At 33.5% G+C, this 15,000-nt stretch overlaps 2 protein-coding genes and 1 pseudogene across 2 annotated transcripts; 2 read left to right on the top strand and 1 right to left on the bottom strand.

Annotated features, from left to right (window-relative positions):
- Positions 1-1,189: 1,189 nt before the first annotated feature.
- On the bottom strand, positions 1,190-1,831 carry LOC130823199 (uncharacterized). The gene has a single exon (XM_057687832.1). The coding sequence runs from the start codon at positions 1,829-1,831 to the stop codon at positions 1,190-1,192; it is 642 nt and encodes a 213-aa protein (XP_057543815.1).
- Positions 1,832-9,125: 7,294 nt separating this feature from the next.
- On the top strand, positions 9,126-9,533 carry LOC130823198 (uncharacterized). The gene has a single exon (XM_057687831.1). The coding sequence runs from the start codon at positions 9,126-9,128 to the stop codon at positions 9,531-9,533; it is 408 nt and encodes a 135-aa protein (XP_057543814.1).
- A 4,211-nt stretch (positions 9,534-13,744) lies between these two features.
- The window catches only part of LOC130823197 (UDP-glycosyltransferase 84B2-like), a 3,251-nt pseudogene continuing 1,995 nt past the window's right edge, over positions 13,745-15,000 (top strand).

Raw genomic sequence — 15,000 nt, 5'->3', positions numbered from 1 at the left:
AGTGCAGACACAGTTTATAATCCATCTAATCCATTTCCGCCCGAAGCCTAGCTTTTCCATGATGAGTTCCAAAAATGACAAGTTCACAGAATCATATGCCTTTTGAAAATCGAGTTTGATCAAGGTTCCATGGATTTTCTTATTTTTTAACCAACGCAGGGATTCATTTGCAATCAACACACCATCCAGTATCTGCCTGTTCCCGACGAAAGCACTTTGTGATTCATCGATGAGAGGGGCAATAACCTCTTTGAGGCGGGAAGATAGAATTTTGGAAATAATCTTGTAGATGGCACCAACCATACTGATTGGCCTAAACTCCTTAATGGATGTGGGGTTTTCAACCTTTGGTATCAATGTAACCCAGGTGATGTTCAAGTGTCGAATCGAATGGCCACCAATGAAAAAGTCCATAACAGACTCGTAGATTTCTTCCTTAATTTCTTCCCACATTTCCCTGATGAATTTGAAATAAAGCCATCGAAACCCGGAGCTTTGTCGATCCCGCTTGCCCAGACTGCTGCTTTGACTTCCTCTCTCGAAGGGGTTGTTTCAAGGAAGATTGCCTGTGCTTCTGTGATTTTCGGGTGGTTTTCCATATTTAAGTCAAACTTTTGGACATGATCTTGAGCAAATCTCTGGGCAAAATAATTTTTGGTTTCTTCTTTGAGATTTTCCACCCCTCGGATTCTCCTGCCGTTGATTTTTAACTGGCTGATCTCTTTCTTTTTTTTTTGTAAAGAGGGGAGGCTTGAAAGAATTTTGTATTGTGATCTTTTAAGTTGAAGCCATATGATTGAGCTCTTTGTCTCCAGATTCTTTGTCTTCTGATGAGCCACTGATGGAGGGAGCTATTAGCTGCATTCAGTCTAGCCTTTTCCATATTATCCAGCATTCTGGAATCACTTTTTCGTTCAAGGTCATGGATAACAGCTTCAAAATCTGCAATTCTGTTATCCATGTGATCAAAATTTGCTGAGCGCCAAGCTTTGAGGGGCGACTTGAGGATCTTGAGTTTGTTGTGTAGGGGCATGTTCGGGATATTGCGCCATTCATCAACTAGGAAGCCTTTAAATTTCGGGTTCAAGAACCAAGCGTCGTAACACCTAAAGGGTTTTGGGCCCCAGTTTTTGTAAACTTCCATTGATATGAGTAGAGGGTTATGATCGGAGAAGCTTCTATTCAGGCCCTATAGCCTCAGATGCGGGAAGGAGCTGAGCCATGTGTGGCAACATAGAGCTCTATCAAGTCTACTTTTTGATTCATTTCTTCTCCAGGTAAATTTCAGTCCCTGTAAGGGTAAATCAAGCAATCTCAAATCTGTAATCCATTCCGAGAAATCATTCATGCTACGGTCGCATCTGAAGGGTCCGGTTCTTTCCCCTTCGTGTAATGTGACATTGAAATCACCAAGCAGCAGTATTGGTTTGTTGATACTAACCACTCTCTGTTTAAGCTCTTCAAACATAGCACGTATTCCCATTCTATCATTATGCCCATAAATGACACCCACACAACATTCAAAATTATTCTTCTTCATACAACCTTCAATAAGGATCCATCGACTTCCCATGTGTTTAATTGAGGAAACGAATGTTTGTTTATCCCACACCGCAATCACACCACCCTCGTTCGTTTCAGATTCATAGACTTCACAGATATCATAATCATCATTACCCCACATCCTCTTCATCCTATTTCGAACAGATCTTTTATGTTTAGTCTCCACAAGACCCATAAATAAAACTTTCTTTTTTTCCACTAGCGTTCTAATAGGTAAGATTTTCTCGCCTTTTTCAATACCACGAATATTCCAAAATAGGCAATTCATTTAAACCCAGATAAGCAAGATACACCAATAAAGAGGGGTAATTATGCAGTTTTCCCCTCCAAGAGCATGATTCTTTTTGATTTCCTGAGACCCGATACAACTGCACTTTCGTCATTTGATGAGATACCAACTAATTTTGCGGTATCCCACGTTTTCTGGGCTTCAAGCATGCTGTTTATCGGTGGATTTTGAGGGCAAATTGATTGGAGCGCAGACTTTCGAGGTCGCCCACGTGGTCTGGATGTTTTACTACATAGCAGAGGGGTGTATTCACAAGGGGGGGGGGGGGGGGGGGGGGGGCGAGACGACCATAATCCATTTTGCAGTTTGATCTATGACAATGGGATCGACCCACACTTTCTCCACAGAAGAGCTGGACCTATTGATCAAATCAGCTATTAGGGGATCCAGGATACGGTCAGGCTGTATAGGGGGACGGTACTCTGATTCTGTCGTAGCAGAAGGCAGCTTCTGTTCCACCTGCACAGCGAGTAAGTTTCCATTCTCCTCCACACTACATTCATTGATTTCAATCCATGTTTGTGGACAGTCCCTGACACCATTGCTCTCCTTCACCCATACATCGCAACTACCATGATCAAAGAAGAGTTTAATTCGAGTGTCAATTTTATTTTGGGCCTTAGTTCTAATAAGCATTCGGGCAGAAGTGAGGCTATCGACACTACCTACACTGTTCTCAATATGCAAAACATGTCCCCACTTTTCACCAATCCTCCTCATATTGTCCAAAGACCAGCAAACAGGGTGGATACCGATACAATGAATCCATACAAGCCTATCATCAAATAGTTCACCTTCGGACCAAGTTCTAATATCATCAAACAATTCCCACAGGGGGCTATTCGTCGACACAGCATTAGTGGCAGTTTGTTTACAGGGAAAAACAATAAGAATTTTAGTGGGGGAGAGGAAATACATACCCAGGACAGAGGCAGCCATGACGGTGACTTTAGTCTGAATACGAGGGAGGTTAAGGGGCTCTGTGTTTTGAGCAATAACAGCCCGTTCGAGGAACTCTGCTGTTTTTTTATTTTCAGGCACATTGAGGGAGAAGCATATGGGTATAATCTTGCCTTGCTCCTCCTTGTTCGACCTGGGGTTCTGCTTTCGCACCCCCAATAAAACCTCAGGGTACTTTCGATTGTCTCTGAGGGCTGGGTTAATGATTCTACTAATTCCAGCTCCTTGTTTCTCGGCTACAGGTTTCTGTTTGTAGATGGCGGAGCCTCCTTTGCTATATCTTGCCATGGATACGCAATTTTGCACCTTGAACAATCCAGCCATTGAATTTCTTAATTGCATTCTTCGCCTCTTGAATTTTGTTGAATCTGACGAAGCTGAAGGGATCAGTCTAGATTTCCTGACCTTCCGAGAGATGAATGCATCAACCACAATTCCAGCTCGATTGAAGATGGTTCTGAGCCAAGCAGAGGATACCTCCGGAGGAATACAATCCACGAAAAGGGAGAATGTTACATTCTTGGAGGCACCGCCAGAAGGACGGTTAGGCTCCCGGGGTCCAGACCTCCAGAGGAGAGTGGGTTCTCCCCGATTACCACCAACACGTTCATCAGCAGGACTATGATGCAGAGGAATCAAGTTCGGGTAGGTGACTGTTCGCCTTCCGCGGTATGGTTCTGGGTTGTGTCTCTCGTAATCAAAGGCACCTTGATAGGGAAATTTGGGTCTTCGATGATTCTTATATATATATATATATATATATATATATATATATATATATATATATATATATATATATATATATATATATATATATATATATGTATATATATATATATATATATATATATATATGTATATATATATATATATATATATATATATATATATATATATATATATATATATATATATATATATATATATATATATATATATATATGTATATATATATATATATATATATATATGTATATATATATATATATATATATATATGTATATATATATATATATGTATATATATATATATATGTATGTATATATATATATATATATATATATATATATATATATATATGTATATATATATGTATATATATATATATATATGTATATATATATATATATATGTATATATATATATATATATATGTATATATATATATATATATATATATATATATATATATATATATATATATATATATATATATATATATATATATATGTGTGTGTATATATATATATATATATATATATATATATATATATATATATATATATATATATGTATATATATATACATATATATATATATATATAATATTATATTATATATATATATATATATATATATATATATATATATATATATATATTATACACATATATATAATAATAATAATAATAATAATAATAATAATAATAATAATAATAATAATAATAATAATACTTTTAAGTTTTTGGGATTTTCATTGATACGTACTATTTAATTTTTTTCGATTGTAACTTTACTACTTTTTTTTGAAAAGAAATCGTTATTATTTTCATGGGAAATTCTACATGGTAGTATCGAACTTTAATGAAATGCCAGTGATAGCACTTTTGTAAGATATTTCCACATGGTAGCATCCAGTTTATGCCTTATCTAACTGTCGTAGCATCTTCCGTTAAATTCTTGTCAATCTCATTTAATTCATCATTTCGACATTTCTACCCTTATAAGTGTTGGTTGTTGTCTTTATAATTTTTCCCTAAACCATTTCTATCCTCTCAAATGTTTACTTTACCATTTTGACGTTTAATTCGCCATTTAACTCATCAATGCTCTCAAATGTTTAGGGAAAATTATAAAGACAACAACCAACACTTAAAAAGGGTAGAAACGTCAAAATGGTGAATTGAACGAAAATTGACAAGAATTTAACAGAAAATACTACGATAGTTAGATAAGGTATAAACTAGATGCTACCATGTGGAAAATTCTTACAACTGCCACTGGTGTTTCATGAAAGTTCGATGCTACTATGTGGTGTTTTCTTATTTTCATTTTGTGTTTTGTAATTTTAAAAACTGAAAAAAAAATTAAAAAAAAAGAAACTCTAACTCATCCCACCACCTCTCTCCAACCTTCCCACTACAACCCCCATCCCACCTCAGGCCTTATCCTAGCCCAGCCACCATCCACCATACCACCCCGTTTTCTCCTCTGACCAACATCAATCAAACCACCAAACTTGTCTAGACCAACCACCACAACAAATTTTGCTAATCACATAATCATTTCTTTATTGAGTTCTTCACTTTTAGAAACTAAAGTCAGGAACTATATTTTCCCATTTCATTCCTAAAATTCACTTTATATTTTTCATATCAAAGACTACTTTCAATAGGGGATTTTCATAGATTATTAGAAAAAGCTCTTGAAAAGTTGTGGTTTGGTAAAGAAAAAAAACTCGTTTGCAATTATTTGAACTCATAAGTAGGGATTTTGAAAATTTACATCATGATTTGATAACTTTAGTTACTAACCCCGCAAACTTCTTTATCATTGGGTTTTGAAGAAGATTATGATAAATGGTTGTCTTAATTATGTCATGTTTTTCTTCATAAGAAATTGAAGAAAGAGCATATGGAAATAAGAAGTGGAGGACATGAGGCGAGTTTGGTTTATTTTTTGGGAAATTTGACATGGTAGCATCGAACTTTCATGAAATGCCAGTGCTAGCACTATTTTAAGAAAATTCCACATGGTAGCTTCCAACTCTTGCATATAAGTTTTCCATGGCCTTAAACGTACAAAAACATTTGTTGACCGTTATACCCATATAATTTCAAAATTAGACTGCTTCTCTGCCATGTTCATTCATTGCTCCTTCCTCCTTCTTTGATTTCACTGCGATTTCACCAGGCATATTTCTTCTTCGATTTCACCGGCTACCTCCGCGAACACAGCTGCACTATCGGCCATCTCTGCGATTTCACAGGTACCTTTCTTCCTTCTTCCTTTTCTGTGTTTGTTGCAAATGAATACATGTAGAATTTAGGGTTTTGACAATTACCTTCGAATTTCTTGAACACTAGTACATTCTTCTTCTTTGAATTACTGACAAAATGCTGCTGTTATTTTATTTTTTCTTCCATAGAGCTGATAGGTTGATTAGGTATTGTGTTGGTTTATTGTGTTTGTTGAAATTACTGGCAAAATTCCTCTCCAACAGCAGTTAAAGACTAACCATAGACTAAACCGAGAGACTTTCAAGACTCCAACCATGACTTGGCTGCAACTTTTGTTGTCAGAAACCATCCAATCTTATCAGGAGCCTCATGGAATGGTGCATTAAGTTCTTTTAGATGAGCCACAAATACACCTGCTAATCCTTTCTCTAAGTACTCGTACTTTCAAAGCTGCTCCAAGTGAAAGGGATTTCAAGTGCAAAGACCATTAATTTGTTTGGAATTGTGTTTGTTAAGCTTACTCAATTCTTCTTTTGGTGATTTGTTAATTAGAATTATGTTTTTTTGTGTTGATTTGTTAGTTTTTTTTTGTTTTTCTTCCATAAAAATGTCAATGAACTTGAGGATAAAAGTTTCAATGAACTTGAGGTTTGAATTCAATAATGAATTAGGGCTTTTTGAATTGTTGATTTGTTGATTGGATCCCCATAATTGGAATTAGGGCTTTTTGTTTTTCTTCCATATTTTCTTACAATTCCCATTTTAAAATTGCAAAATGCCTAAACATGTGGTCCTACATTTTAAAAGGTCGTGTGTTGAAGTAGACTTGGATGTAGATAATAAGGATAAAGTAACTTTGTTGGATTTGGTAATGGATTGGGAAGATGAGTGCATTAAAACTAACAAGCTTATACCTAAAAATCCCTCATTTGTGTATATCTGGAAGATGAATCATGTTAAACTGAATTGTGATCAAGACCTAATAACCATGTTTGAGAGGTTCAATGACAATGGAATGATTTTTATTTGAGTTGGTGCACTTGAAGAGGAAAGTAGTCTCATGAAATTGGTTAGGAGTCTTAGGGATTTGCAAGCGTCACAAAACACTGTACCACTTAAAATCATTCCCGCAAAAGAGAAATTGCCAATTAGGAGAACGGATTTGCAAGAGTTTGAGATAACGTTCCCTTTGAATGACTACAATGAGGTTCAACATGGCATTGCTGTGATGAATGCTACACAAGATAAGTGGCATGACATGGAAGTAGAGTCATCATTGAAAACTTTTGAAAATACTCCCATTAAAGATTCACCATTGCAAAGAAGTGAAATTCCTAGTCAAATACCTTTGACTATTTCTTCTAAGTCCTCTAAAGCTTCCACTAAAAAAATTCCACCGACCACTGCTGTTAGGAAGGGCATTTTGGTGAAAGCAAGCTCACAGTCTTCACAGCTTTCACAACCTTCCCATCCTTCTCAACCTTCTATTAGTGTGGAAACAAAGCGTAAGAAGAGGAGGGTTGTTAGTTAGAGTCAACAAATTGAGGTTGATGGTGATGAGGGTTGTCCATCTGACTGTGAAGATGATGATTATAGTCCATCAGAGACTGACAATGAAGATGATGATGATGACGACTATATTGATGATGAGTTAAGTTATGATGGAAACTTAGAGTATGTGGATGATAGTTATGAACCATTTGAGGATCCATTATGGGGTAATCACGTAGTTGAAAATGATAATGAAAGTAACTACATCCAAAGGCTTTTTCAAAATGGTGAGATGTATGTGGATAGGGGTTGGGGCAATATTAACCTTGCACCATGGCAGATTTTCACTGATAAGCACCACATAAGGGAAGTTGTTAAGGATTATGCAATACAGTGTGGTTTTGACTTCTTGGTAGAGAGGGCAAACAACAAGGTATACGTTGTAGCTTGTTTGGATGCGGGTTGTGGATGGAGACTTCATGCTAGTAGATTACCTGAGTGCACTACATGGGCTATAAAAAAGATTGAAAATCCTGAACATAACTGTAGAGCCCTAGAAACACATAATAGCCTTGTCACTATAAAATGGGCAGCTACTAAGCTAATGGATGACATTAGGGCAAACAATGACATCTCTGGGAGGACTTTAAATGAACTATTGGAGTCTAGGTTTGGGGTGAGTTTGAAGACTAGCACATTGTATAAAATGAGGACATTGGCATTGAAAGAGATACGGAGCACATGATGAGAGTTATGGCTTCTTACCTGGTTATGCAGAGATGGTGAAGCAAACTAATTAGGGCTCTGTTGCTATTTGTGCATGGGAAGCAAAAGACTCCATTGAAAGGCCTTTGACATTCACTAGCATTTTCATTTCTTTTGGAGCTACAATTAGTGGATTAGTCAAGGGTTGTAGAGGTTTAATTGGGGTTGATGGTGCACATCTCAAGGATAATATGGAGGCACACTCCTTCAGCTATTGCTCAAGATGGTAATAATCATCTATTTCCTATTGCTTGAGCTATTGTTTCTGGTGAAGATCAAGAAACATGGAAATTTTTTGTGTGGCACTTGAAGAACATACTAAAGGATAGTGGTAGAGGTGATGATTGGACCATCATATCTGATAGACAAAAGTTGAGTTATTCATTTATAACCTTAGCACTTATTTATACATAATTATGCTCATAAATTACTTGTGCAAGGAATTGAGATAGCCTTGAATGAGCTATGGCCAACTGCTGGGAGGAGATATTGCTGCAAGCATTTATTTGCAAACTGGAAGAAAAAAATATCCAGGGTCGTTGATGTATGCACTATTTTGGAGGGCTGTAAATGCCACTTCTCTATTTAAGTTCAAGAAAGCTATGAAAGCCATTAACGACGTGAACCCTACGGCAAGGGAGTGGCTTGCAGATATTGGAGATCAATCAAGATGGAAAAAGTATGCATTTGACCCTAATGTTTGTTGTGACGAGAACAAAATAAACTTTGTTGAGAGCTTCAATGCAACTCTTGGAGTTGATAGGTGCAAACCTGTTTTAACACTACTTGAGGGTAATTTATGCTTTAAACTTTTTTGTTGTCAATCATAAATTTCTTGCTTTATAAATTGAAATCCATGAAGTTGAATCAGGTGCATTTGTGTGATAGGTATAAGGAGGGTAACTATGGTAAGAATGGCCACAAGAAAGGAAAAGAGTGAAAACTGGATAAACACTGATTTTTGTCCTAATATAGTGAAGCGAGTGAAGTCCCTAATTTCAGACTCAAGAACATGTAAGGCTTTTAATTCTGGTGATGGATTTTATGAGATTAAAGATGGTAAACCTTGTCTGTGAGCTTAAATGATAGAACATGCATGTACAACGCATGGAAAATCACTGGGATCCCTTGCAAGCATGCTGTGAGGGCCATTCTACATTCAAGCCAAGATCCCATAAGGTTTTGCAGTGATTGGTACAGTTGCAAAATGTACAAGCAAGCATATGCAAGCATTATTAGATCTATTCCAGACCCTGAGCATTGGCCAGAAATGCAGTTCCCACTAATTAAGCCACCAATGATGAAGAGAGTAATTGAAAGACCTATAAAGAATAAAAAGAGGAAAGCAGACGAAGAACAAAAGGGGAAAAAGTCTAAGACAGTGAAGTGTAGTATATGCAAGGAGTTTGGACACAATGTGAAGACTTGCAATGGTGGATTGACTGCTAAGCAAAAGAAGGGTAAAAGGACGATTTCTACGCGGTCATCTTCAAAAGCATCCTAAATATAGTTATGTAAATACGTCTTAGTGCTAGATATGCAACTTTGAACTTTGATAATAGTAGTTTTTTAATTGTGAACATATGTACTAGCGTTTGAAGTAAATATGTATTAGTGCTAATTAAGTAAATATGTATTAGTGCTTGGAAGGCACCTTTTGAACTATTGATATGCAACTTTGAACTTTGATAATAGTAGTTTTTGACCTGTGAACATATGTACTAGTGCTTGAAGTAAATATGTATTAGTATTAGTATTTGGCTACTTACCTTTTGAACTTTATAATGCCAACAATTTGAATGAAAACAAAATTATTACAACATTTATGGGCGTTAATGAATTAAACAGTGAATTAAACATTAAATTGGTGAATTAAACGTTAAAATTGTGAATTAAACAAAAATTGGATGCTACCATGTGGAAAAAACTTACAAATTGATGAATTAAACGAAATTTAACAAGAACTTAACAGAAAATGTTGCGGCAATTAGTTTGTGCATAAACTGGATGCTACCATGTGGAATTTTCTTAAAAAAGTGCTACCACTGGCTTTTCATGAAAATTGGCTACTATTATGTGGAATTTCGCTTGTTTTTCTAATGTTTTAAGCTTTTTAAATTAAAGAATAAAGGAAAATGTAAATAGTTAATGATATTTTAGCGATAAAGCAATAACGTCACAGTTGAAAAAAGTTGAATAATACAGGGTATCATGAGAATCCAAAAAACTTAGGCATATCATAAATAAAGTGCTAATACACATGGATAGCATTGACAATTTTCCTTAATTTTTTACTATATTAAAATAATCTTACTAATCATGTGTCTGGGGAAAATTAACCAAACCTAAAAAATGTTACATTAACAGATAAACTTTTCTTAAAAATATGAGACTTTAAGGTCTTTCAATGGCTAAAAGTAGGGGTGTATAAAACCGGATGATGAATCGATTTGAATTTGGAAATCCATATACTATTTTTTGGATATTTGAAAATGCAATCTAGTCTCAATCCAAAAAGTGTTAGACATCACTTACGTGCCCTTTTTATAATTTTATCAATGTGGGACTTAAAATTTACTTCCTCCGTTCCAAATTACTAGTAACATTACTTTTTACTCGTTATTTAAGGTATAATTCGATACTAAATATCATTATTTCCGCTAGACAACACTTATAAAAATTAGACTTTAAGACGAATCAAACAAAATCCCACATGATTATATTATTTCTTATGCACAAATAAATACGTAAATGAAATTTTGACAAATAGTAATACCATGCAAATGTTGCAAGTAATTTGGAACGAGGAAAGAATAACATTTTTATTTTAGTTTCAATTACCAAGCATTGATGAACCGCGGCAGTGGCTTTGCTGCATTAACATGTGTACTCGATCGAAAATGTTATCAAGCTGGGGCTTTATTATGTGTCATAGTTATCAATCCGTACTTAATGTTGGATAAGATAATGGAAAATTAGTGTGATTTTGGTAGGATTATCTTTTGAAAAATTTATTGATTATGTTTATATATTCTCCTTCAACAATCTCATTTTATTTATAAAATTCATTTCAACGTATTATCATTTGAATATGAGGTATTAGGTGGTAATGAAAAACTGTGAATAAAAAACCTTTTTAGTATCAAAATTTATTACCATGGGAATGGCATGACACATATCACAAAAATTTTACACTACGAATCATTCATATTCCCACCAATTAGTATAGATAATCAAACAAGCCTTGTTTCTTGTGTTTGACTTTCATGGTGTGTATTTCATCATTATGTGATTTTCTGAAATGAAGTTCTTCTGTTTGACTTAGTTCTACTCTTTTGTTCTACACTTTTGTTCTTTACCTTACGCACAAACCATAGTCTATGTCGGTTCATTTGTTTTATTGATTGTGGTCTATATGAAAGAAAAATACTGTTCCTAGGACTACTTTAAAGAAATGCTTGAGTTTGAAGTCATCCATGTTAAGGACGCTATGAAGTACAAAATTTCATGTTACACACCTTACATAAATTGTTGTCCTAAGGAAACACATAAGGAACATGTGAACGTGTTTTAAATCTCAAACATAAACAATACATCCTATATATCATCATATTATTTTTCTGTTGATTTCACAAAATGAACACAAATCATAACTTATCATGATTAATTAAAAACTATTAATTTAGCTACTGCACATTCCGGTTCAACACTCTATACACATCAAATTAAAAATTCAACTTGCTTTCGAAACATATCAAAATCTTTGGCGATCAAGTTTCATAATTTTTAGAAAACTCTAAGTACATGTTTGTTTTTGCAAAAATATAAGCTGGAAACGGATTCAAGTAATCCATTCTTTTTCTAAGTGTTTGTTTTGCTGTTTTGATAACGCAATCCGTTACATGGAACAAACTGAATCGATTTCTTTGTTTCCGCTGCTCAACGTACGGTAACAATTAGTTAGTGCTTACAATCTCTGGTAATCCATATCTTTGCTTCCCTTTTTCCCTCTTTGTCACTCATGGTTGTGGACCTCATCCCTCTCTATCTCCTTGGATAACTTTTTCTCTCTTTAGTCTTATAAGCTTCTATTCAAATAAGTAAAGCATGTGTTTCCATTCTCATTGATAAACCAAACAAGAAACAAAGTAATGGTAATTGTTACTATTACACCTTCTAAACCAATTCCAATCCATTCCATTACCACTCCTCAAACCAAACACCCCCTAAGTATTTTTAAGACATTTTAAGGCCAAAACGTAGCCAAAACATTAAAATTTCGACAAATAAGTTACATATGTTAACAAGTGTTAGAAATTTCACCACATTCTACAACCAAAATTGTCTATGTAATTTATCCATATTTACAATAGTAGATCCCTCTATAGCAATCATAATGTATCACATTTTCATATTTCATTATAACCACAACAATTAATGAATTAACAACAAATTAAATTTTCAATTCTTAATTAACTAACCACAAAAATACTCCTAATATACCTCATATCATACACCACTTTCAAACAAAACAAAATCTAATCTGTTTTTCATTTATAAAAGTAATTCACAAGTTTCTCCGATTCCATCGTAACAAATTCCATAAATTCTCAAATATCCGATAACTCCAATGTCCTTTAATTTACGTCAATTTTTGTTTGGACTTTTAATATATATTGTATATGTACGAACTTATTGTCCTTATCTCAACATAAATTCTCTAAAATGAACAACATATAACGTGTCATAATTCCAAATAACTACTTAAATTCACTTGAATAAAATCAAAAGTGAAGCAAAGTAGACTACATATTAATTTTTTTAACCTTTATAAAAATTTTGTGTACGATATGTGAAATTTATTCAAATCTATCATATGAAATGTTTTAAATTTATTGACTCTTAATTAATTTGTTACTCAATAAGGCATATGAAACATACCTAATTGGAATTATATATATTAATAAAATAAGTTTGTTTAACAATAATAAAGTAATGAGAATGAGTTCTAATCTTAAGTGCATTATATTAGTAAAATAAAGTTTATTTCAATAAGAATAAGCTTGATTGGTTTTGTAAAATTATAACTTTTTTAAAAATAAAAATCAGTTAGACGAAGAAGAAATCAATAAATAATAAATCCAAATCAGTAAAAATAACTTAGTTGGTAAAGTTATAGCTAGCTCTCAATGCCCGATATTGAATGTATAGTCTAGAAGACCACGTACATCTCTATCAGTTATGGCTTGAATTTAAAATAAAAAACAAATATGATTCATCTTTTCAAATTGGTTTAAGCACTTCTATCACTTACGATATGATATCAATCATGATTATTACATTGAAAAATCATATGAAAACAAGTATCACATTATAATTACATAAAAAAAATCCTCTACATATGGTGTAAGATCATGATTTTGTCCAAATTATAAATATAGTTTGTTTAACAATCAAATATTTTTGGAATAATTTATCAAAGAAGATGCACTAATTATCATTTTAGGAATCATTTTAAATATAATAAATAATATCTTAATTATATATACATAAATTGTAACTACTCCGTAAAATCTTCTATATTCACATCTAATGCATGTCTATCCCTTTGCTTTTCCACGTTTACCTCAATAAAAGATGGTCATTTTCACAATCTATATAATCCCTCCCTACATACAATTATAACCCACCTTAAATTCTTATTGTTTAAAAAAAATGGCTCAACCTAAAGAAAGCCATGTTTTAATGGTCTCATTGTTTTACCATGGTCACATAAACCCTATGGTTCATTTTGCAAAACTTCTCACTTCAAAAGGTATACATGTGACCTTAGCCACAACTAGCCATGCTCGAGAACATATAGATAAGGGGTTCGCCAACCGAGCAACCTTCATTGACTTTGAATTCTTTGATGATGGCTTAGATGATGGACTTGACTGTGACTCAAATCTAGGTATCTTGTTAGAAGAGTACCTTCCTACGAATGGTGTGAAAAACCTATCGTCTCTAATTTTTAACGTTGAAGACAAAGGTAAACGATTTACATGAATTATTAACAATTGTTTTGTACCTTGGGTTACTAGTGTTGCATGCATACACAACCTTCCTTGTGCTATGTTATGGGTTCAATCTTGTGCAACTTATTGCATATATTATCATTACCATAAAACACCATCCCAATTTCTTACATTGGATGATCCAAATAATGAAATTGAAATTCTTGGATTACCATTGCTTAAGAATGAGAATCTTCCAACTTTTATCCTTCCAAGTAGCCCCCCTCATTTCTTAAATGTTGTTATGAAAACCATGAGTAACCTAAACCATTACAAATGGATATTTGCTAGTTCTTTTTGTGATATAGAACAAAGCTTGGTCAACTCCATGGAGCAATTTAAACCCATTCTTCCCATTGGTCCTTTGATCTCACTATCTATGCTACAAGAAGGAGATGTAGAAGAGAGTCATGAAAAAAATGATGTTTGCATCAATTGGCTCGACAAACAACGTATTAATATTTTATATTATTTCATCTAAGTATATGTGTACAAGAAATTTGTCCCATTTTTTTTATTTCTCTCGTTAAATTTAATTATAATTTACATTCGTTTTTAATTATCATTCACACAATTAACTTACAATTTCATTTCATTCATATATTTCGCTTATTATGTCATAAAATTTATTTTTATCTCTTTAATATTAGTCTCCCTGCCAAATGACATTTAACTTACAATTTCATTTCATCCACATATTTCATTTAGTGCCTCACATTATTTATTTTTATCTCTTTAATATTGGCTTTCCCACCAAATGACATTTAACTTACAATTTTATTTCATCCATATATTTCGCTTATTACCTCACAATATTTATTTATATCTCTTTATTAATAGTTTTTCCACCAAACTTTCAATTTCATTTCATCCACATATTTCACATACAACCTCACCATATTTATTTTTATCTCT

Source organism: Amaranthus tricolor, chromosome 9 (genome assembly GCF_026212465.1).
Source record: "Amaranthus tricolor cultivar Red isolate AtriRed21 chromosome 9, ASM2621246v1, whole genome shotgun sequence".
Classification (NCBI taxonomy): Eukaryota; Viridiplantae; Streptophyta; class Magnoliopsida; order Caryophyllales; family Amaranthaceae; genus Amaranthus; species Amaranthus tricolor.
Note: the sequence above shows the minus strand (reverse complement) of the source record. Positions and strands in the feature narration are given on the sequence as shown.

Excerpts from the sequence above, each read along its gene's own strand:
- LOC130823199 (XM_057687832.1), bottom strand. The coding sequence starts at position 1,831 with ATGAATTGCCTATTTTGGAATATTCGTGGTATTGAAAAAGGCGAGAAA.
- LOC130823198 (XM_057687831.1), top strand. The coding sequence starts at position 9,126 with ATGTACAACGCATGGAAAATCACTGGGATCCCTTGCAAGCATGCTGTG.